Genomic DNA, 24,520 nt, shown 5'->3' with positions numbered 1-24,520 from the left:
GGATTCTGAGAAAGCCCAACTCCAGATTTCCAGAGTCAGTTTTGACTCCAATATATGCTCTGGAGATCTCGCATGGGTTCCTTGCTAGCCAGAACTGGAATGTTCCCAGAAGTTTTAAGAAATCCATTGGCTCCCTCACCTTTTTGTTCTATTTCCTGCGATCTCAACTAATAATTGAATTTCAATCCATCTGTTGATTTCCACAGCCTCATCCCTGGCTGCTGAGCTACAGTGGGGAAAAACAGTAAGTGATCCAATGGAATCTTGGGGGCTGAACACCGCAAAAGGAAGGGGATGGATTTGGAGTGTAATAACCTTAGGCTGAACATATGGGCTTTGCCACTTCCTGCAATCAGAGCTACGGGAGCACTATTTCCTTAGTCCTAACTTAACAGGGTTGCGGTGAGAACAAAATGACTTAGTGCATTTAAAGTGCTTGGGGCGCCTGGGTGGCTCAGTCGGTTGAGCCGCCGACTCCGGCTCAGGTCATGATCTCACGGTCCGTGAGTTCGAGTCCCGCGTCGGGCTCTGTGCTGACGGCTCAGAGCCTGGAGCCTGTTTCAGATTCTGTGTCTCCCTCTCTCTGACCCTCCCCCGTTCATGCTTTGTCTCTCTCTGCCTCAAAAATAAATAAACGCTAAAAAAAAAATTTTAAAAAAAAGTGCTAGACGTGAGGTATGAGTCCTTGTAAGTGCACAGTAAACATGAACATATCCTCTCCAGGGGACTGGATCCTACACACACCAGAGCCAGCCAGGTAGACACAGGTGGCCTGACTGCCCCTCCACAAGGGACAAGGGATATATGTAGAAGTTTGGAGTTCTTTCAGACACAAGCTACAGAACTCTGTTTTGCATCTACCCAGTGGCTGCACTGCTGGATTCTACCACACAGAACCTTATGCCGTGTAGGGAAAGAAAACAAAAAACAAAAAACACCATGCAAATAGTTGCTTATTCTAAAGAACATGCGGACAAAGCTAAAGTTGATATGCTGGAAAATGGCTACAAGAAAAAAGATTTTCTTCGAAGTTTGGTGATAGTGGCAAAAACATAACAAAACAGAAAAACCTATGGCAGTAAAGAACCTAGGACAGTTACATTTGCAGTGAGTGTAATTGACTTAATGAAGATAAAATATATTTCAGACAAGAATTTGAGGTAAGCCTGAATTATTGATTCACTTGCACTTGTAGCCTTGGACCTATGATTTGGAGTCATAAATGGAAGTGAGCTGGGTTTAATATTGTCACTTTAGCTTTATTGATCTAAAGGATGGACAATCTGCTGTGTTAAGGGAATCCACAGGTTTCTGAGATAAATTGAATTACTTGACTAGAACAGTATATGTACATTTAACAGAAAGTGGTAAGTTCGTGGAAATAAAATTTTTTATCAGTATTGGGAAAAAGAAGTACATTCTGTTATTTCAAGATGCTTATCTTGGCCAATTCATGAGATGCCAGAAAAATGCTTCTTTGGTTGTTCGTGGTAGATTTTCTTTGTGTCATAACAAAACAATAAACTCAAAAACTGCATGCTTATGACTGTAATTTCACCTCAAAACAAATTTTTTTGTGTGACTTGGATAAATCACTCAAGATTTCTGCTTTCACTCTGTGCCAGCTACAACCTCTTTAGAATCAGTTTTTTCATCTGCATTTGGAGTACATTTTATTTCCTATATCATGCTCTTAATTAAAAAGAAATCTGAGTCCTTTTGTAGCAATTTTACAGCCCCTATAAAAACCAGGAAGCACACGTTTCGGCAGAACATGATTCTTTTGGAATCCTGGAAACTCCTGGCATCTCTTTTTGCCTCAGAGTGTCCCCGAGGTATGCTATCTCACACGGCACCATGTCTTCTATGTCTTATTGCTTAACGGTACCAAGGTAGATTTATCTGTTTACTAGTTATTACTTGGATTTGTGTAGCTATTTTTTTGTGGCTGACCTGAAGGTCCCATTTTCCTTTATATTGTATCTGATGGCTTCCTTTTCTCTTTCCTGAGGCACCACTAAAAAAGATGGGCACGAGAAGGTTTCAACAGTTACACGTAGAACTCTCAACAATGCTTCCTTCATTCCTAGGTTTGTAATTAAATGAGCAAAGAGTTTCCACCAGGAGGAAAGCAAATGAGAAATTAAAGCCTTTGAAAAAGAAAAAAAAAATCAAATATCTTGTGACAGAAATTGTGAGATGCACAAAAAATCTGTTTTTCCCATTTTTCCACAATACTATGACAGTCAATTTTCAGCTGGGCACATACCCAGGATAAAGGCTTCATTGTCAGCTTCCTTAGGTGTGGCTGTGTGACTAAGGTCTGTTCAAGGAGATGTAAATAGGGAGGTAAGAAAGCTTTTGGAAGTCTCTCTTAAAAGGCAGCTAGTGTGTGCCCTTTACCTTCATTTGTTTCAGCTTTTCCTTCTTCCTGATGGCTGGAATGGGGATGTGTTGGCTGGAGCTAAGCAGCCATTTTGGACCGTGAGGTGACCTTGGGAATGAAGGTCATATTCCACAGAATAACAAGATAGAAACCAGAGACCCCATGGAATTTATGGAGCAGAGTCACTGTATCAACCCTATACTGCCTACCTATAGATTTAGATATGAAAAAGAAATAATAGCTTAGGTTATTTAAGTTACCACTATTTTGGATCTCTGTTACTCACACTGGAACCTAATTCAACCTAATAGGTGTACTTAAATCTCTTTATTTATGTGATATTAATGCAAAATCTGAACCAGTTAAAATCATTTGAAACAGAAAGCCATGATATTTTAACAAAAGTAGTTGAGAAGAAAATCTAGCAAAAAATATTATCACAAGGCCTCCATAGTGTAAATTAAAAACGATATTTATTTACATATCTCCATGAGAAGTGGTCAAGCCCTAATAAAATTATGTTTAATGAAAAAAAATTAAAATGTCACAAATTATTTTGCTATCATTAACCATGTATTCCAGAATATGCCACATGATCTAAGATTTTCTTTTACAGGGAAGTCCCCATCTCACAGAGAGGTAATTCAGAATACACAGAGAGGTAATTTCGGATTTAGTAATCTGAAAGAACTAGAATTTAGCTTCTGAAAAACATTATAGAAAGAGATGGAGAAGTTTCAATAAAATGGACCAAAGCAGCCAAATTTGAGCAATTATCTCCCTCTGCCCATTCTGGCCCAAAGACATGATTGATCTTCATACTATCTGAAGCCAGAATAGGGACATGGCATAGGAGAAGACATACAAATCTCATGCTCAAAAATCATCACTTGTTTTTATCCTTCAACTTTATTGAGGAATAATTGACAAAAATAACTGTATATATTTAAAGTGTAAAATGTGATGATGTGCTACACCTTACAGAGTGGGATGATTACCAAGATCAAAATAACTAACACATCCACACCTCGCAGTAGCTTCTTTGTTTGGTGGTGAGAATGCTTAAATCTACTGTCAGCATCTTTCAAGTATGTAACACTGCCATTTTTTTTTTTCCATTTACCATGAACCAATCCCTATAGGAACTCCCCTATGTGCTTTCTTTCAAAGAATGGCCACTGCAGTTCTGGGAGGGGGGAAATGTTATCCCCACTCTACAGAAGAGGAACTAAGACCCAGAAAAATTAAATAATTTCCCTAACCTCTAAGACCTCTTCCCTGAATTTTAGGCTTCTGTTAATGCTGTCCATGAAGGCTATTCATTTTATAGGAATTGGAAGGATCCGCTGATATATTTAATGTCTGTATTTACCAAATAAATGGGTGCATGGTAATCTTTCATCTTCTATTACTTTACCAAGAGTTTGAATTTTAGGATTCTATTGGTCACTGATGTTACTTTGTATGCCCATCTAAAACACACACAATTTTAACCTAAGTGAATAAATAGAAAAGTATTGCATCTATCAATCACAATTTCCTAGTTTGGCAATATGAGTTCCAACCTATTCACATAAGTACCTTGAAAATAATAAGTCAGAAAGTGACCTACCTTTTGAGTGAGCAGAGCTTGCACAACTTGGTTGGCTACCTTTAAAAAATAAAGAAAGAGTTGCCATTTATAATAATGAGACTTTAGATGCATAGACTCTAATTTACCAATGTGTTTCCCACAGCTTATTCTACCTAATTAGCTCCTTATTTGCCTCTTTCCTCCCCATGTAGAGAACCTGATTATTTTCATAATAGGCCTATCCTTCTAGGTAATATTTTGCTTTTTTCCAAAGGTGACCTTGTTGCTAATTAAGATGGTTAGGTTGGAAAGATCATTCATACCTTGACTTCCACATTTCCATATTTGGAAAAATAATATCCTTTCATATGTAAAGTACTCCAAGAAGGCTAAAAAATGATACAGTGTAAAACACAATCCTAATTATCTGTACACAATTTCTACACTTTGCTGATTTACAATGTCCTTTGCCTCTCCTTCCTATACTTCTGCTGTGTGACTATTTCACTATTTAAAATGACTTGGAATAGAGATAGGTTTGAATGGTGAAGGATGAGAGCAAATCATCGTTCTACCTATGTTCTTCTTACATCCCCCATATCTTAATTTGTGCCATCCTTTTGTCACTGCTACCAGTAGCAGAGTCTGATAGTTGGTGACTCTTGTATCTATTTCCCCCTTTCTACTAAGTAATAAACTCTGATTTTTTGGCTGAGTACATTCAAATACATACCCTACCCTTCCTTGTAGCTAAGTGTCACTTTGTGACAAGCTTCCGACTGATGAGTTATAACTAGACTTTTCTTGGGCTTATAGAAAGTATCTAAGAAGAAGAGGGCTCACCCTTCTTCTTCCTTTTCCTGTCTGGGATATAAAACTGATAGCTGGAAGCTCAGCAGCCACCTTGACAGTGAAAGTCACTGAGCCTGGCCCTGATGATATAGGGAGTTAGTTGCATTATCTCTATACTTCTATGAGAGAGGAAACATAAATGTCTACTTTTTTTTTTTTTTTTTTTTAGTTTCCTCCAATATGCAAACATATGGAGTTCTAACTCATATATTAACATAACCCTAGTTTTTTTTTCAGGTATCAGGCAAGTTAGGGCAGTAGGAGAAGCTCTCCTCAGTAGAAGCCCCTCTCAACCCAAGAAGGTGAATCTTGATTAATTTAAACCAAACACAGCAATTCCATTTAGTGAATGGTTTAGGAGTGGGTATGTGCACCATTCCAGCCAAGGGCCTCATATAAAACTAGCAACATGTCTCTGGTATTTTGAAGATCCGGCATTTTCTCTAGATAACCATTCATCATTTCTCTGTGCATTTGTGCTAACATTTCTTTTTCACCTGCAGGTTTCAAAAACACTATATAGGAAGCCACTCACTAAACTTGACCATAACCTTGAAGCTATATACCCATAAAGCTACTATTGATAAAATTAAGGTGGGCAGGTGAATTACACAGTGTTTTTCAGGTAGTACATAAACTGTATACACTTAATGTGATCACTGAAACTTACAGCCTTGAAGAGCAATATTTAAATGTCTTAGACATCAGGAGAATGTCTAATGTCTCATTCCTTTCTTCCTTCATTTATTTAGTATAAATATGTAGAGTATTTGCAAAGCTAGATGACTGGAATGTGTTCCTTGGTTCAAAGAGAATATAACTAGTAGGAAGTTGCAAGAACACAATTATAACACAGTGTGATGGGCATGTAATCATCTTGGTAATTCTCACATGCAACCAAAGTCTGACGGACACGCTTTCATCTTTTTCTCTTGATAACCTATTTATTTTTGGTGATACTCAACTATGTGTGCTTGTTCTCCTGTCTAGTATAGTGGAACAGATTAGGGTAAGAATGTTTTCATGGAGCTTAATTGTTTCTTGACTCAATATTGACAAAGTAGTGCGTCCTTAACGACAGTTGGCTACCAATAAGTCTCACAGAAAATTAAAATACAGGCTGTCATCAACTGTGGTTTGGAGGCACTCACAGCACAAGCAGTAAATGATTAAAATCAGATTACCTATAATTGATTAGTTGGACTGTAGGCAGAAGAGGTTTTTTTTTCCTATCAGAATCCTTGCCAAATTTACATTGCTGATATTAAGCAAATTAGAGAGACCTTTCATTAAAACTAACTATAGTTTTGAAATAAAAGCATTATTGATTTATTTTTTTGAAGTCCATCCCAAGTTAAAGAAACATACGTAAGGAATCTCACAGACAAAATTAAACCGTATTTTCCTTAACTGGTAATTTTTTTCTTTTTCCTTTATCATTTAATTTATACATGATCATAACAGTGATAAATGCTATTCAGTCCTACAAATTGACCAATAGTGTCATCTTGAAAATCTTTCAGTTTTTAAACATTCATTCCAATTCGTAAGTCACTGAGAATTTAAAGTCAAACTGGAGGTCATCCATTTTATTCTTGGCAAATTAAAAAAAAATACAACAACAGAAGAATTCAACTATTCACACAGCTTGAATCAGGAACAAGGCACCCAAATTAATTCATACCATAAATAATTTAATGCTTTTGGATCTCAAACTTTGGATTTGATTTACAGTCTCATAAAACTGCCTAATATCAATATTTTCTTTCCTTTCTCCAAACTGGTCCCTCACTTAAACCGGGCTGTGGAACAGTGGTCACATAAAATAGCTCTCTCCATGATTTAACGGGAGACATAAATGAATATCCTAACTGTAACAGCCCGCAGGAGGGAATACGTTCTATCTTTGCAATCCAAGTATGTTGCCCTATAGGCTCCATCTCTGACACAGCTCCTTCTGGCAGGTACTTTGGACAATTGCTCTACCTAATAATTGAACAAAGATACACGAATGCATTATTTCTTTACCTACTGACATGGGGTTATATTACCCAGAAGGACTCGCAGGTCCTCTGCAGAAGAGCAGGCCGGTTTGTACAAATGCTTTCCTGGGTACTGTCTATAAAGACAGTTTCCTGGGTTTCATTACTACTTTTAACAGCCAGCTTCCCCGAAGCATCAATAGAACAGCTGTTTGGAGCTTGTGTCTGCAACCTCTAATAGGTTCACAAGATGACCCCTGGAATGGGCCCCTGCCCTCATCATAGAATTACGCCCTTAGCACTTGGGTTGCAAATAATCACACACCCACAGGCCCAGCTAATGAGAACAAATAACTTCCAGTGTCACCTGACAGCTTTTCTCTCCAAAGAAAGGAAAAATAGCAGCTGGGCTGGGCCAAGGGGACTTGAGACACACTGAGCAAAGCTGACAGTCCTTAAGCCTCTGGCTTGTTTTACAACCTGCCTTAGGCTCTCTGTGGAGACCTCCCTGCTCTGCCTCAGTGGAGCAGGACTATAGGGGAGCCCGAGATGCCAAGGAGAGAGCCCAGGAACCTCTCTTTCCCCCTGGGTAAGAATTCTCTCAGACAAGCCAGCCCCTCTGATACCGGGCTCATCTTCCACCCACAGAGGTCTTTGTTCTTCTTCTTCTCCAGCAGGCTTCCAGGTGGCATCTCCCACCCCCAGTCCCCTGTTGCTGCTGCACTCCCCAGGAAGCAGGTGGGCAGAGGGAGGAGTCAGGGCTGCGGTATTGTCTGCTCTTACTTTCAAAATCATCCCTGAGGCTGGATGTGAAGTCACACTGGTGTGGAATAAACCACACTTATTCCAAGAGGGAGCCAATCCTCACCACATCCAGAGGACAGCCAGGGCTGGGTCAAGGGTGGTAGAGTGAGAAACTCAAAATGCACCAAGCTCTGACAGGGCTCCTCCTGCCTCACAGTCCTGCTTTCATCCTTGCAGGTGCTATTTTATCATGCAGAGCAAGTGTCCTATCGGCACGCCCCTTTAAAAACCTTGTTAAGAAAGGACAAGTTTTGGAAATTGTGCTTTGGAGAAATTTTCAATGCTTCTGAGTTTGATTTATCATACTGAGACAGCTGGGGGTGAGCGAGTGGAATATTGGGCAGAATCACGAGAAGGACTTGGGTTCAAATGCTGCCCGTGTTGATTATACACTGATATGTATGGGGGTGGGGGGGCAGCTTAACTCTATACATCTATGGAGGACGGGGAACTGACTACCTCTCAAGTGGTGAAAAGTGCATGAGATGATAACTATAACCGGAAAAACCACCGTGGACAGTACCTGATAAAAAGCAGTCACCCAATGAAAGTTAGATCTGAATCTGAACATTTGAACTTCAAAGACTAAAATGCATTTTCGGGTAAGTAGTTAATGAAGAATGGTTTGAGAATAAAAGATGTTATTTACATAGGAATGAAGTGTTTGCATGTGTGCGTTTATAATATGCATGTATAAATATGAATCACTAAGTACCTATATTATTTATTTGCTCTGTAAAATACTGGGAGTGGGAGAAAATCATCTAAATGTGTATGTGGGATTGCAGGGAAAATTAACTGGGAAATTAATTTGGGGCTGGTAATCTCCATTCATTAAATTAGTCATTCAACAAATACACATCAAGTGCATAGTATGGGCTACAGATTATGCTGGATCTTGGAGAAATAATGGTGAATAGAACACAGGTGCTGCTTCATGGTGGTTAGAGTCTGGAGCAGACACAAGAGGTCCCTTATCTGTTGATTTCCTGGTCCATTCTTGCAATGGGCATTTGAAGCATGTGAAAGCCACAAGCAGGATCATCCCCCATCTCCATCGATAAGACACTGCTTTTCAAGATTCCTTAGGACCCAAGCGAGGGACATGTACTGAGAATGTCTGATGATTCCACAAGTCCTGGCTTACAGCATGGGAATCAGAGAGGAAGGTCAGAACTGCCCTTAACAACGTACTATTGCCTTTATTTAGCCTTGGTTTAAAAGAAATTCTGGGGCTTCTTTTTTTCTTTTACTGAACTACCTCCAAAGTCTAGTTTTTCCTGCCATTGTGCTCTGAAATAGAGAGCACAGAAAAGTCAAAGACCTCAAATGTGGATCCTCACTGACTATAAGGAACTCGCCCTATTCTGATGGTTTGAAGGGGAAGGCAGGTTCTCTAACTTCTGTGTGCAAAGGCTCTGCCTGGGAAATCTGTTAGGTGGCCAATTTCCTCACACTCCATTCTGCTTGGATTTTCAGCTATTTAACTGAGTGAGGTATGAGGATCTGCACGTATTTTTATTTTTTTCTGTGTCATTTTTATTTATTTTTCAAATTTTTATTTAAATTCCAGTTAGTTTTCATATAGTGTAATATTAGTTTCAGGTGTAGAATTTAGTGATTCATCACTTATATGTAACACCCAGTGCTCATTACAAGTGCACTCCTTAATCCCTATTACCCATTTAGCCCATCTCCCCTACCTCTACAACCTCTCCTTGAGTAACCCTCAGTTTGTTCTCTATATTAAGCATCTCCTTTCTGGTTTGTCTCTCTTTTTTCCCTCCTATGTTCATGTATTTTGTTTATAAAATTACACATATTACTGAAATCATATGATATTTGTCTTTCTCTGACTGACTTATTTGGCTTGGCATAATACACTCTAGTTCCATCCACGTGGTTGCAAATGGCAAGATTTCATTCTTTTTGATGGCTGACTAATATTCCATTGCATACATAGACCACATCTTCTTTATCCATTCATCGTCAGTGGACATTTGGGCTCTTTTCATACTTTGGCTATTGTAGATAATGCTGCTATAAACATCCAGATGCATGTATCCCTTTGAATCCGTATTTTTGTATCCTCTGGGTAAATACCTTGTACTGCAATTGCTGGGTCATGGCGTAGTTCTACTTTTAACTTTTTGGGGGATCTCCATACTGTTTTCCAGACTGGCTGCACCAGTTTGCATTCCCACCAACAGTGTAAGAGGGTTCCCCTTTCTCCACATCCTCACCAACACCTGTTGTTTCCTGTGTTAATTTTAGCCATTTGGACAGGTGTGAGGTGATATCTCATTGTAGATTTGATTTGCATTTCCCTGATGATGAGTGATGTTGAGCATCTTTTAATGTGTCGGTTAGCCATCTGGATGTCTTCTGCAGAAAAATGTCTATTCATGTCTTCTGCCCATTTTTTAAATTGAATTATTTGGGGAGGGGGTGTTGATTTTGGATACTAATCCTTTATCAGATATGTCATTTGCAAATATCTTCTCCCATTCTGTCGGTTGCCTTTTAATTTTGTTGATTGTTTCCTTTGCTGTGCAGAGCTTTTTATCTTGATGAGGTCCCAATAGTTCATTTTGCTTCTTTCCTTTGCCACAGAAGATGTATCGAGTGAGAAGTTGCTGTGGCTGATGTCAAAGAGGTTGCTGCCTGTGTTCTCCCCTAGGATTTTGACCTCACATTTAGGTCTTTCATCCATACTGAATTAATTTTTGTATATGGTGTAAGTGGTCTAGTTTCATTCTTCTGCATATTGCTGTCCAGTTCTCCCAGCACCACTTGTTGAAGAGACTGTTTTTTCCCTTAGGATATTCTTTCCTATTTTGTCAAAGATCAGTTGACCATATAGTTGTGGGGCCATTTCTGGGTTTTCTCTTCTCTTCCACTGATCTATGTGTCTGTTTGTGTGCCAGTACCATGCCATCTTGGTGACTACGCCTTTGGAATATAGCTTGAAGTCCATAATTATGATGCCTCCACCTTTGTTTTTCTTTTTTCAAGATTGCTTTGGCTATTCGAGGTCTTTTGTGCTTTGAACATCTGCATGTTTAGCAATTGCTGCACATCTTTCTGCAGAATGGGCCCAGAAACACACTTTGACAGGATTTACTTTTCGCTTGCTCAGATACTGTTGAGGAACTAGAAATAACCCAAATTTTCCACATGGGTCTGTTGCTCTTCCATCATCATATCCAAGTTTGGAAGAGCTTCTATCTTCTTACTGGCACTTTCTGAAAATGTTCTCGAAAGCATAGCATTCAGAGGGCCTAAGTGCAACGGTTCTTAATCTTGGCTGAATATTGCAACTTCCTGGAGTCTTCAAAATTTCTAACACCCAGGCCCCACTTTAGACTAGAATTGGATCAAAATCTCCAAGGCGAAGCCCAGTTGGCAGTATTCTTAAACCTCCCCAGGTAACTCTGAAGTGCAGCTAAGGGTGAGAATCACTTGGACCTCACCTGCTCCAGCTCCTTTGGCTAAAGATGCCCTTTCAGTTCTGTCCCCTTCACTGCTGACTCACCCACTGTCTCTCCTGCTCTTTGGTGACTGTCTTATATGTTCTCAAAGGCCCCAGTGCACCTCATTTTCTGTGTGAGTGTCTCTCATTTCATTCTTCTGTGATTAAGCATCCCCCTCACTTCTTCTGCCAGGCTGGGACCACCTTGACTTTCCAGGTCTGCGTGACACTGACACCCAACAAATACTTACAGGATAGACTGAATCCATCTAGATGTAAGGCAATGGTTTGAGAAAATGTTCTTTTGCTTATTTTTATATGTGTCGTTATCCTTCTGTCCGTGGGAATTAGTCAGTTCTAAAGGAACTATGGACAAAGCATTAGTGAGAATAAACAGAAGTTCACTGTTTGCTAGCAAACTGTATGTCAAACAGCTAGATGAAGAAACTAGACTCAAACATGAAAACCTCCAACCTGCTTAAGAAGTCCTTGGTGTTGCCTTTGTATCGCAAGGCAAGGAAATGAGGATCTAGGTAGCAGCAGAGGCGATGTGAAGTGCTGAAGTGTGTGGGCATGCGTGTGTTCTGGCAAGCCCGTGTGTGTGTCTGGATGTGGCTCTGCGGCCTTCTAATAAACACACCCCTTTTTAAGAATACACAGAGGGGATTTCCTACTCCCAAGCGTTTTTCTCAAATCCTCAACATGTTCTTCTTTTCCCAGAAAATAACAATCAGTGCAAAAGGGATTGAAGCACATTTTAAATTTAGATTATACCCACTTGTGTATGTTTTATGAAACCCACTAGCAAGGAAATAACGTACACGAGGCCTTACCTTGTTAGTTTGTCTAATTAGTCTAAAAAGCCTTGAAAACAATTTCCAGTTGGCATTATTACTACACTCAACTACCCCTTTGAGAACGTTCTCTTACAATGCATGGAAATGGATTGTCTACCCTCATGCAATTAGTTTCAAAACAACTGGCATGTGTAATCAGGGGCCAGTATCATGAATACAAAACATCTGTACTGCTAAGAGGGGTTCTGAGCTGCCAATCACCTCTTTGGCAACAGTTAATTTTTGCAATCAAGAACAGAGGGACTCTCCCTCTAAAAATTCTGTCTTCAGAAGAAACTCCACGCGAAATGGTTCTGTGGATGAAAAATTATGGTTGGCTCGACACATCCCGACAAAACCTTCAGCATGCTGGCAGAGGGAGCATATGGAAAACAAGACTATGAGTTTCTATGAAGAAGTGCTGTGAGCTTTTTGAGTGATGGGGAGGGATGACCAGTGGGAGAACTGGGACAAATAAGAAGTTTCTATGGTGTGATTCACATAAATTTGACTTCTGAATACAGATATGGTTTTCTCAGAAATTCTGTACAGGAGGTTGAAGTGAAACCTGGCTGATCGATACATATGGCCCAAGGGCAATATCTGTTTCTTTCAATATCCTTGGATGTATCTGGTCTTTCTTGCCCTAAACTTTGTTGGGCCAAGAGCCTGGGGGACAGGGTTTAGAAGTGCTAAACTGGCTTTGCTAGACTGAGTCATCGTTCCCCACTTACGTCAACTTACTTCAGCTATTCTTTCAATTTGGGGCCTCGTAAAGATGATTCTGAGTCTTTTTAAGTCCTGACAGGGCAGAGTACTGCAAATGCCATTTTTCTTGAGTAACTAATACATATGGCTAGAAATATTAAACAATTAAAGAACTTTCTGGAAACATGGTGAGGGTTCTTCAACCACACATCAGTAACCATAAGGCAAGGTGGTCCCGGCTATGAAGACAGTGGGTCTCAAACTGTAGGGTGTATCAGCATTGCTTGGAGGGCCTGTGAACACACAGATTGCTGGGCCCACTCCCAGAGTCCCTTAGTCTGGATGTCTGCTGTGGGGCCTCAGAATCTGCGTTTCTAACAACTTCCCAGGTGAGGCTGATGCTGCTGGGTTCAGGGGTCACATTTTGAGAATCCCCGGTGGAGGAAAACAGCAGTCCCAACTGCAACTCTGAGGAGAGAGGCCACTTTGGGTTTGGAGGGAGGGGGGGAAGGTGTAAGGTGGCAGCAATGATGTCATAACTGGGATTCGAACCTGTGTTCTTTATGGCGTCACCTGTCACCTCCCGGGACAGTGTGGGGAAGGGGAAGAAAGATCAAGAGGGGTTTTTTGGAAAAGATTTTCCTAATTGTTAGTGAGGAGAAAAAGACTGAAGATATATATGCTAGTTTCCACCAGTAAGGTAATGGAATGCGATTAAACGTAGCTTTTCATACTTTCTTAAAACCTGTGTCAGCATTTCATAACAAACCTTAAGATGAACAGACAGATATATGCAAGTTTTATCTGTATTTGGACAGATGACTAAAAAAGCCATCCCGTTAAAGTAATAACCACAGTCGCCAAGAAAATCCCAGATGAGAGCGTGTCTGTGAGGTGAAAAGCCAGTCCCGGTTGGATGATCCAGCGGGGGCTGAGGGTATGATCCGGGGTGGAGTGTGAGGGGAATGGCTGTGAGCAGAACGAGGGCCCCACACACTCTTCAATTTTCCCCTTTCCCACCATCCTTGCCTTCGTCTCTTTATTATCATCAAATAATACTTATCGGGTTTACTCACACGTGTGGCTCTGTCTTCTTCCACTCTGTTCAAATTTTCTTCCTCACTTCCCTTTCTCTTTGTGGCTTGTTCTCAATCTACTGATCCTTTCCCTCCAGGTGCCAACTGTGAACATCATCCCCACCCACTACATCGAGGGTTTGCTTTTTCAGACACGGCATCCAACTGGCGATGCAGCGTGCCTTGACATAGCTTTTCTCATTCACAGCCTGGAATCACACTTACTGGGCGGAAGAAATTTATCATACAGTGAGGCATACCTCAACTGTGCCACAAGAATATTAAGTAGTAGCCAAAAGGAATTTACAGATGCCTGTACAGTGAAATAGGAAGAGAAGGGAAGAGGGAGGGAGGGAGAGGCTGACCTTCCTTCTCAGTGTCCACATACATGTTTGCAACCTTCCTTTGGAGATCAAAATGCTAATGTTCTGTAGAGGCTGCTAACAGACCTATATTAAGATCTGACCAAGGGAATCCTAAATAGTTCAGCCTTTTGTGAAGAGCCTTTCTACTCCACTTACCTCATCAAGACATCTCTCGTACTGTTCCCTTTGATTTTCATTTTCCAAAGCCAATGCTGAATTCTCTGCCTGCAGTGAGATACAAAAATAATACAAATAAATCAATGAAATGTTGTGTTAGGTGACAGCTTATTCAATACAGTTACTAAATATACCTCCTCGGGATCCAAAATAATCTTTGAGAAGAATCTTTGACAAGTTTGCTCTAAGTACTATTATAAATAACTCAGGGATGACTTGTGTCCTATCAACTTGTTCACAAAAGTACATTACCATCTCAAGAAATGCAAAAACTTGATATTCTGAACAGGTAGCAAATAAAATCATGGCCTGATATGAGAGCGTTCTGTAAAAAGATTACAATGTTTATTTCATTCTATGAAAATGTCAATGTAAGAAATGCCTTAATCCACTTCATTAAGACCTGTCACAGTTTCACAACCCAATATTTGTTTAGGCCATAGAAAAGAATCTCAGGTATATTCATGAAAGCATAATTCCAAATGCAAACCAAACACGTGGCTTTCCTTGTTAAGCAATGGCTTTTGAACATAAGAATATAATGAGAAATTTAAGAATTTTACTATATTTGAGTCCCTCCCCCCTCCCCCTCCCTTTTAAAAATTACTGCCTCTCTGCTCCCCAGAACCATGTGGGTGTCTGAATGTCAAATAGGTTACTATAAGATACTAGGTTGAATATGTTACAAGTGGAATAAAAACGGGAAAACATCACGCTCATCAGCATATTAGGTTTTAGAAGGAACATGAAATGGTGACATGGGCACTGCCCTCTACATCTGGTGACCTGGGTCCCCTTCAGCTACTACTGGCTCTAGTCTGAATCCTGAACTGTCCAAGTTAACCCTTCCCAAGGCTGCAACATTCACCACACACCCTGCTCCCCCAAACAAGCTCCCCCAAGCAAACTGGCTTCTACCTACCCTTCACTACCTACCCCTTCACCACAACCTGTCTTGACATTTGGAAGTGGGGGTATAGAGTTCTAAATCTGTTTTTTCCCCCAAAACAACGATGGTGATTTCTAGGTGTTAGAAAGATCAACATTTCCCCCTTATAGTTTCCTCCTACCTGTTTTTTTTAACTTTCTATTTGAAATAATTTCAAACTTGCAGATAATTTGAAAGTGGAAAGAACTCCCTCATACCTTCTCCTCAGAGCCACCAGCTGTTAACATTTTGCCACATTTGATAGATCATCATCTCTTTCTTTCATTGTTTTTCCCTGAAACTTGAGAGGGAACTGCAGGCATGATGTGCTTTATCCCTAAATACTTTTATGTATGTTTCCATTTTCTTACACAACCAAAGTACAGTTGTCAAATTCAGGAAATATTAATTCATACAATACAACAATCTTATCTTCAGTACCTATTCCAACTCATCCATTGTTCCAATAATGTCATTACAGCAATTTTTTTTTTTCCAGTCCTAAAACCTATCCAGGGTCAGGCATTGAATCTATTTGTCACCCATATAGGGTCTCTTAATCTGGAACAATCCTTTGGTCTTTCATGTCATTAATTTCTTTTTCTTTTTTTCTTTCCTCCCTCCCTCCTTCCCTTCCTTCTTTCCTTCCTTCCTTCTTTCCTTCTTTCCTTCCTTCCTTCCTTCCTTCCTTCCTTCCTTCCTTCCTTCCTTCCTTCCTTCCTTCCTTTTTTCTTTCTTGGAAGAATACAGGTCAATTATTTTGTAGAATGTCCCTTAATTTGGGTCTGTTTCAAGTTTCCTCTTGCACACTTGTCAGGAATAGCACAAAAGTGGTGTGTGTGTGTGTGTGATGCTGGGTCCTTCTCAGTGCACATAATTATGTCATATCCATATACCTGTTATTGGACATGTTAACTTTGATCATGTGGTTAAGGTGGGGTCTGCCAAATGTATTTCAAAATCACGTGCCTTTTGTAGTTAATAAATAAATCATGCAGAGATATTTTTAGACTATGAAAATGTACTATTTCTCATCAAACTTTTATCAATTTATCTTAGCAACCATTGAATCTTGCCTGAATCAATGATTATTATGTTTGCACATGTTGATTTCTCACTCCATTATTCTACTTACACTTATGAGTTTGCATTCTTTTCTAAGAAAGCGCTTTTCCTATTTATTATTTACCTACATGAATACATGGGCTCTTATATTATTGAAAGAGTTCTAAGTCATTACTGAATTTATTTTGATGCTCAAATTGTTCCAACTTTGGAAAGGTGAACCCTTGTAACCTGTGCCTTTTGACATGTTTCCATCATTTTTTTTTTTTGATGTTTATTCATTTACTTGGAGAAAGAGAGAGAGCACAAAGCTGGGGAGGGGCAGAGACAGAGGGAGAGAAGACTCTCAAACAGGTTCTGTCAGCATAGAGCCACACACAGGGCTTGATCTCACGAACCATGAGATCATGACTGAACCGAAGTCAAAAGTCAGATGCTTAACCGACTGAGCCCCCATATTTCCATAATTTTGAGAAAAGACTCTTTTTAGGCACAAGAAAATGTTTCAAGCCCACTTTGCTTTTTCTCTGCCCCATTCCTGAAATCAGCCATTTCTCTAAGGAATCATGTTTGCTTTTTGTTGGGGAATGATATTTGTAAACTATGATCTGAGTATTAATGTGTTCCCATTGCTACTGAGAGGTCATTTTTTCCAGTCCCTTTCAGTAAAAGGGTTTCTCTCTTCTTCTCTTCACTATACCTACACACACACACACACACACACACACACACACACACACACTCCATCCCCTACAGAATTTTTCCTTGCCTTCTCCTTTTCTTATTTGGGTCTTCCTTTTCTGCAGGGAGAACACAGGCATTCACTATTATTACATTTATTCATTTATTCAACTCTACTGCACATACAAAATTGTTACACTATGAAAAACAGTAGTAAGAAGAGTTCACAATTTGTTTTTTCTTTAGAATGCAGGTATACATAGTAACAATATTGTGTTCAAAAGTTACTAGATTGGTAACTGTCCCCCTTTCATAATGGTTAGGCTATTCATTCCTTCCTGCAGTTCAGTCCATTTGTTTCTGATGGTAGTAATATTTAATTTCTCTTCTTGTGCATTTCACCTCCATTTTTGAATATAGAAAGCATTAATATGATTCGCAGTGTCAAAACTATACTAAAAGACATACTCAGCAAGGGGTCACTTCCTCTCCCACCCCTTGTCCTCCACGGCCCTCCACCTCTTACAGGTTCATTTATAGTGTTCTCTACTCCCTTCTGTGTCTTCCTTTATTGTTACTATCAAGTTACAATGATGTCCCTTGGCTCTCTGCAATTACATATGCCACAATTCCTACCAATCCTCTTGTCACATTCTTTCTGCTTAAATCAGCGTGTTTCACATTCACGTCCCGTTCTTCGACCCTGCACCTATTCTTGTTTTAGCTTCTTTAACACATGATGATTGGAGGAGGTGGTCATATATTTTTCTTCATTTCTTTAGCATCTTAGAATTTTCCCTCTTCCTTTTTCTATCAGAACCAGATCTTCAAATGGCACCTCTTCCTTTTTCCTTGCTTCCCTCTCTCCAGAAACGTTGCTTCTCTGAGACGGTTACCTCAGGTCCCCTGCACTTTCAAGCCCTGCCCTACAGCCAGCACTGGGCACTTCCCGTCTCCATCCATGGCCAGTACTGGGAATGTTTTCCCCACACCCTCTGCTCCCACCCTCGCCTGGGACACACAGGCTTGTAGCCTTTGTTCTGTGGATATTTCATTTTTATCTTTCTACTCAACAATGATTTGGAGTTCTAATGTTCTATTTTCCAGTAACTCAGAAGACATGGGTCATATGTGGTTTTCTTTGTGCCTCTGATGACTGCAATGTTTTCTTTGACAGATATATTAAAAGCTCCAGCTTTAGACCAGTTTGTTAGTTTAATCAATGAAATTCAGGTTGAGTGATCAAATGATCAAAGGGCACAAAAGTTGAGGGAAATTGCTGGGAGAAGCCTTTTTGGATGTGGTCTTGCTAGTGTTAGATCATCTCACCCTATTCCTGGTTTGAGTCCCAGGATTCAAACCCCTGTTTCTTCTTCAGGTACCAGTACTAATACTCGACTTTGACTTCTTTCCTACATTCTTGTCATGGGTAGACATCTGCCACACCGTCCAGTGATTCCACCTCCCGCTGATTATCTGCTTATTCAATATTGGTTATTCCTAGGCTGTTTCTTCTCTTCGTTTCCACCCCCCCCCCCCCCCCACCTCCCAACACTCAACTGAAAGCTGTTTCCTTTTGCTTGCTGCTATTTCCTTCAGGGACTGCTGTGGCCTGTCACACTGAACTTCATTCATACCTGCAGCTGGTGTTACCTCCCAGGTCCTCCCTCAGTCGAGGTGGGAGGACCGGTTCTAGGTTCTAGCCCCAGTGTGGCAGTCTATATGGCAATACTCATCATGAAACCTTTAGCGAGCCATTTAATGTTGCTGGGTTTACAGTTCTTTAGGTAATAAATGAAGGGAACAGCCTAGCCAATCTACAAAGCGACTTCCAGTTCAAATATTTGAATACTGTGAATCACAGAGGAACTGCCAGAATTCCAATTCTATAAAGTCGCTGCTTTCTTTGGAGAAATTGAGCTTGTGTGGGGTCTGCTGGTTTCAGTAAGGCAACCGCACAAAGGATAATGGGAATAGATAAAGGAGAGAATGGCAATGCCAGTTTACGTTGTTTTCACTTTAAACGTCTTGGAAAAACTGTGTAAGGAAGTAAAGCTAAAAATGGGAATTTATATGGGATGTCTCTATCTCACTCCTACCCACAATATCATGTTGCAATAACACTACAATCGATCCATTCAGATAATTACCATCATTACACCACTTACATTACTTGCCTCACGTTTACTGCTCTGACAATCTATTACAGGCAAGCAAATTAAATACCTAAAGGGTTCTGGGGAAGACAAAGTCGTCACATTTATGGTTAATGCGTTCTGTTACAGAGACCAATTTAATTGATGTAATCCTACATATCCCAGGGGACAATAGAGATATTAACAATTATGCCAATGAAGTTCAAATAATCTTGAACCTGTGATCTTCTTTAATGCATTTGCACTTATTAGAAATTCAGGATTTACCTGCTACCAAGATGAGGCAACAGGGGAAAAAAAAAACAAAAGAAACAAACAAACAAAACAAACCTTAATTAAATGTGATTTAAAGAAACAGTGGATAATTTTATGGCAGGGATGGGAAAGGACAGGGAGAGAGGAAAAGAGAAGTAGGTGTTACTACTGAGACTTACAGAAATGACAACACAGGTCTTTTTTAACTTTAAGAAATTATGTTATTAACTCAGTATACTCAGAGGATGTAACTACAGCATGCATGCTAACTAAATGTACTGGGTCTTGGTATTCAGTTTTGCCTTCTATAACAACCAAAAACTTTTGCCAGACTTACTTCCTGATTTAGAGCTCCATGCGGTTTCCTCACAACCCCCAGGTGCTGGGATCTAAGTTCCTGATTTCATCTCTAAAGTTCTCACACATTTTTATAAAACTGAATAGCTTTCTAGAGTAAATCTATATCGTTTGGGTTTACTGTGGAGGATTACTGTAAATTAATTACTGTAAATTAATATATACTTAAAAGGAACGATGTTTTTCAAAGGTCTTGCTCAGTGAGTAAATGTTAGCCAAACCTTACAAATGACTGAACAGACCGATGCTTCCAGATTGCTGCTGTACATTAATTCTCTAAATGCTTATTATATTTGAAATCTCTCTATACCATAAATTAGCTTAATACATCTTTGATGACTGAATATCTGTGTTCCCCCAAACTCCATATGGTGAAATTGTAATGCCTGATGTGATGCTACTAGGAGATGGGGGGGTGGTCTTTGGGAGTGATTAGGACATGAAGGTTGAATCCTCCAAAATGGGATTAGATTTATATAAAAGAGGCTCCAGAGACCTTGCTAGCTCCCTTCCACCATGTGAGGACACAGCAGGAAGGCGCTGGCTGTAAACCAGGAAGCAGACCCTCAACAGATCTTGACCATGCCAGAGGCGTGATACTGGACTTCCTGGCCTCCAGAACCGTGAGAAATAAATTTCTGTTGTTTATACACCACCCAGCCATGGTATTTTGTTACAGTGGCCTGAATGGAATAACACAACATCCTCTTCCATAGCCAAAGGTAGGATATTTCTGCGCAAAAAAGTTCCCTCTGCATTAAGTGACAATTCCACTGTAAGCTTTTTACCTTGCATAGCCTTCCCACTCACCTATCCAACATCCATCTATCTGTGTTTGCTGCTTGAGAGCATGTGGCAGCTCTCAAGGCAGGCCAGCCTCCTGGGTCTCTTGTGAGGACCCAGATCTTGTCTCCTGGGCTGCACGCCTTTGCTTCTGCTGCATTAGCCTGGAGTCTGCCCCACCTCCCTAGTGGTCCTTCTAAATCCCACTCAATATTTTGTGGTCTGATTCAAACATGAACCTCAAAAGCTAAAATGGGGGTGTATATTAAATTTTAAAAAGCAATTTCAGATGTACAAAACTATTTGGAAACCATTACAAAGAATCCTCCTACCTTTCACTCCCAATGCCTCAAAAGGTTACCTTTTTGCCACACTTACGTTATTACTTGTTTATAATCAGAGATCACTAAAAGAATTTTTTTTCAAAGTAAGATGCAGACATGATATCCCTTTACCCCTTAATACTGTGAAGAGTATTTTACGAAAAATACATTTTCTTACATAGCTGCTGTATAGTTATCAAATTCAAGAATTAACTTCCATACAAAATCCTAGTCCACTCTACAGACCTTGTTCACATTTCACCAATTATCCCCCTAATGTCCTTATTGAATCCGGGATCAACTCCAGGTTCCCTGCACTTAATTATCATTTCTTTGTAGTCTCCTGTAATGTGGAATAGTTCCTTTGTCTTTCGTGACTTTGACATTTTTCAAGAATACAGGCCAGCTATTTTGTAGAGTATCCATCAATTTGTTTCATGCTTCCTCATGGTTACATATAAATATTTTTGGCAAAACTATCACAGCGATGATATCGTGTCCTTCTTGGTACATGACATGAAGAGATATGTGGTGCAGATTTATCTCATGACTAGCCTGCTAACTTTCATCACTCAATTAGGTTGGTATCCATCAGATGTGACCATGAAAAAGGTATTTCTCTTTATAATCAGTAACTATCTTGTGGGAAGTTACTTCAAAAATATATAACTACCCAAAGTCTTTGAGATTATGCAAATATCTAAATAGCCACACATTGTTCATATATTTTAGCATCCGTTGATAATTTTTTGCCTAAAACAATTATTACAGTGATGGTTACCAAATAGCAATTTTTAAATCCCAATATTACTCTTATGTTCATTAGTTTGACCTCTATTATAAGGAGGGGGTCATACATTTTAACAATTAATTATAATGCCTTCAATTGGGATTAATAGTTTTATGAATATTGATAATATTCTCTCAAGCCAAACTGTAAGCCCTTTGGGACCGGGATGATGCCTTATATGCCTCTTTTCAAAAGAGTAAGATTTAAAATTTTACTATAGTTCTGGGTGGAGCTAAAACTCACTTTGATATTTATATGTACTTAATACCAGTGAGTTTGCACAAGCAGTATGTCAGGCACTTTTACCTATGTGCTCTCTGTGGTGGTCGCAGACATACATACAGATATATCCTGATGTATCTTTTTGATAATAACTTATTCACAAGTGGGAAGTTAAACAAATGACAAACAATTTTTACTGTTTACATATGTCAATTTATTATTATGCTATCTATTGTTTCCAAACAACAACAAACAGTATACATCATCTGACACATTTTGACAACTGGCAGAATATTTAAAGTTTCTACTTCTCTATACTAAGCAGTATGAGAAATTGGGTTTTTGTTCCTAAAGTGTTAATTTCACTCATCACTAGTATTACCATAGCGGTAGATTAAAAATGACTGAAAATGCTTTATGACGTATGTCCTATACTCTGGACTGGCCTTATTGACTTGCCTGGCTAATAGAATGTAGCTGAAGTGCCATTATGGGGACTTCCAAGGCTAGACCATGAGTGTTTTGGCTTCTACTTTGGCCTCTCAGAACACTAGCTCTTGGAGTCTTGAGCTACCACATAAGAAAGCTGGTATGTTCACGTGGTATCAGGCCAGGGCCACACGGAGAGGCCCTGGAGGATGAGATACCCTGTGGAGAGATACAGGCCAGGGAGCACTGAGAAGCCAGATATGGGAGCAAGGAAGCGATTTTGGAAATGGATCTTCTAATTCTAGGTTGGAAATGAATCCAGCTGTGTCCTTTTCAAATTCAGGACCCACACAGTTGTGGGAAAAAATAAAACAGTCATTTTAGGCCTCAAAGGTTACACAGCAATAGATAAGTGGAATGGACATATTTAGGAGATGAGCCAGAACATCAATTTTTCCCTGCATACATCCAGTTACTGATCTCTCACTGTTCTCCAAGAAATATTCTATGGAGGCTACAAAGATATACAAAATAGGGGCTACCTCAAAGAAGGAAATAGCCTCATAGAGGAAACAAATTAATTTCTCGCATTGAAAGCTATCATACAATAAGATTAGAGGGAAAAATAATCGGCTAATTTTACCTGAGGTAGGAAGAGGGAACTTGACCTTTGAATGAGCCTACTCAATAGGCATTCAAACCAACAGCAAAAGTCCTCATTGGAATGAATAAAAGAAGTATTACAATTTTGAACAAAATACCAAGCAAATGACATCTGGCTTGTATTAGGAATTGGAAATTATCCCACCATGATAGAATCCTGGGTGTAGATGCTGCCAAATTATTATGAAAGTGAATAATGTCAGGCACCAGTAAATATCCACTGCAGAGAATATCTTGGGTTCAAGAGTGATGAACAAGAACAAACTGATGGCGTGCAAATGAAAGCAGTAGAAATGCAGCAGGGATACTGTGGTCTGGAGGAAAGAAGGTGGAAAGAGGAAAGAAAAAAGAAAAAGAAGAGAAGTCCAATCCACAGAACTTAAAAAGGATGCATCCCTGTGTCTACCTCTGCTGCAAAAGGTGGTCTTTTTCAGAATGTGTCTTCCCATCTGACCGAAAATCTTTCAGTTCAGCAAAGGTACACAGGTCAGAATAAGGGTAAGAAGGCTATTTGGGAAAGTGTGTTCCTTTACAACTCCCACCCTGAATTGGGGTCCTGTGGTGCTCTAGTTAAATAACTTACTTGCTAACTACAGTGCCATCCAACTCTGGTCTTTGGGCCAAGGAACCTCACATCCAGCCTTTTGAACAAAACAAGGCATGCCCCAAAAATCCAGAATTACACCATAGTCTGTTCTATTTTGAACTAGAAACACTAGGAGAATAAATCACCACAGGAAGGGCTAAGTCTGCCATTAAGCATGCCATCCAAGTATGCACATTTTGATTTAGTAGAGGGGTGGAAAGCCTGAGTACAAAGGACGACACCAAGAACTGGATTGGATATTGAATCTCCTTCCCTTTATCACCATCAAATGAACCTGATGGGGTCTGTATCATTCACCTTATCGTAGCCCATCACTGTAGTGACTGTGCTAGAGATAGGTGGCTAAGGGGTGTTTCCCACTGACTGTATTTAAGAGCAATAGTCTCTTATACCCAGGCGGGGTCTAGGGCTCCTATACATTTTGGAGGAAAATTCTGTCATCCTAAAAAATTCAGGAAATAGTTATGAGCTGTGCCCATCCACAACAGGAATGAACATGGACACTTGTGTATCCAAACATGAAGACATATCACCGAAATGTCCTTGCTCTTGCACTCTAAAGACCTTAGGGATAGTCGCTAAGTCCAGGCCTAAAACAAGGCAATGGGCACATAAATTGAAATAAAATGTTATCCCTCTTTCAAGGAGTTCAGGATCCTATGCAATGAGAATGTGTTATGTAGGACCTGTCTGCAGGTTCATTTTTGAAGAATTAAATAGAAAACATTTCACAGTGAAACTTCTGTGTACTTCCAGAATTTAAATCCTTAGGTGGGGCTCTAGACCAGTGGTTTGCAAACTTGGGTTTGCATTAGGGTGACTTGGTGTGTTTGTTAGGTCAGCTTGTCGGGCACCAACAGTGTTTGGATTCAGCCCATCCAGGGAAGGACCCATGAATTTGCATCTCCAAGTTCCTAGGTGATGCTGATGCTTACTGGTCTAGGAACTGTATTTTGAGAACCAGTGTCTCAGTAGGATCAGTTTCAGAATGAAGGCAGTGATTACTTTGCACCACCCCCAGCTGTCGCCA

The 24,520-nt window shown here is 39.9% G+C and overlaps 1 protein-coding gene across 7 annotated transcripts in view; it reads right to left on the bottom strand.

The window, feature by feature from the left end:
- Positions 1 to 24,520, bottom strand: part of NCKAP5 (NCK associated protein 5) — a 980,982-nt gene that overhangs the window by 194,582 nt on the left and 761,880 nt on the right. For all 7 annotated transcript variants that reach the window (XM_058715464.1, XM_058715465.1, XM_058715463.1 and 4 more), the window contains 2 exons: positions 14,211 to 14,279; positions 3,999 to 4,037 (listed from right to left, as the gene is read on the bottom strand). In XM_058715464.1, the coding sequence (XP_058571447.1) occupies positions 3,999 to 4,037; positions 14,211 to 14,279 (108 nt within the window). The remainder of the gene's footprint in view (positions 1 to 3,998; positions 4,038 to 14,210; positions 14,280 to 24,520) is intronic.

The sequence above is a fragment of the Neofelis nebulosa genome, chromosome 2 (assembly GCF_028018385.1).
Source record: "Neofelis nebulosa isolate mNeoNeb1 chromosome 2, mNeoNeb1.pri, whole genome shotgun sequence".
Lineage (NCBI taxonomy): Eukaryota > Metazoa > Chordata > Mammalia > Carnivora > Felidae > Neofelis > Neofelis nebulosa.
Note: the sequence above shows the minus strand (reverse complement) of the source record. Positions and strands in the feature narration are given on the sequence as shown.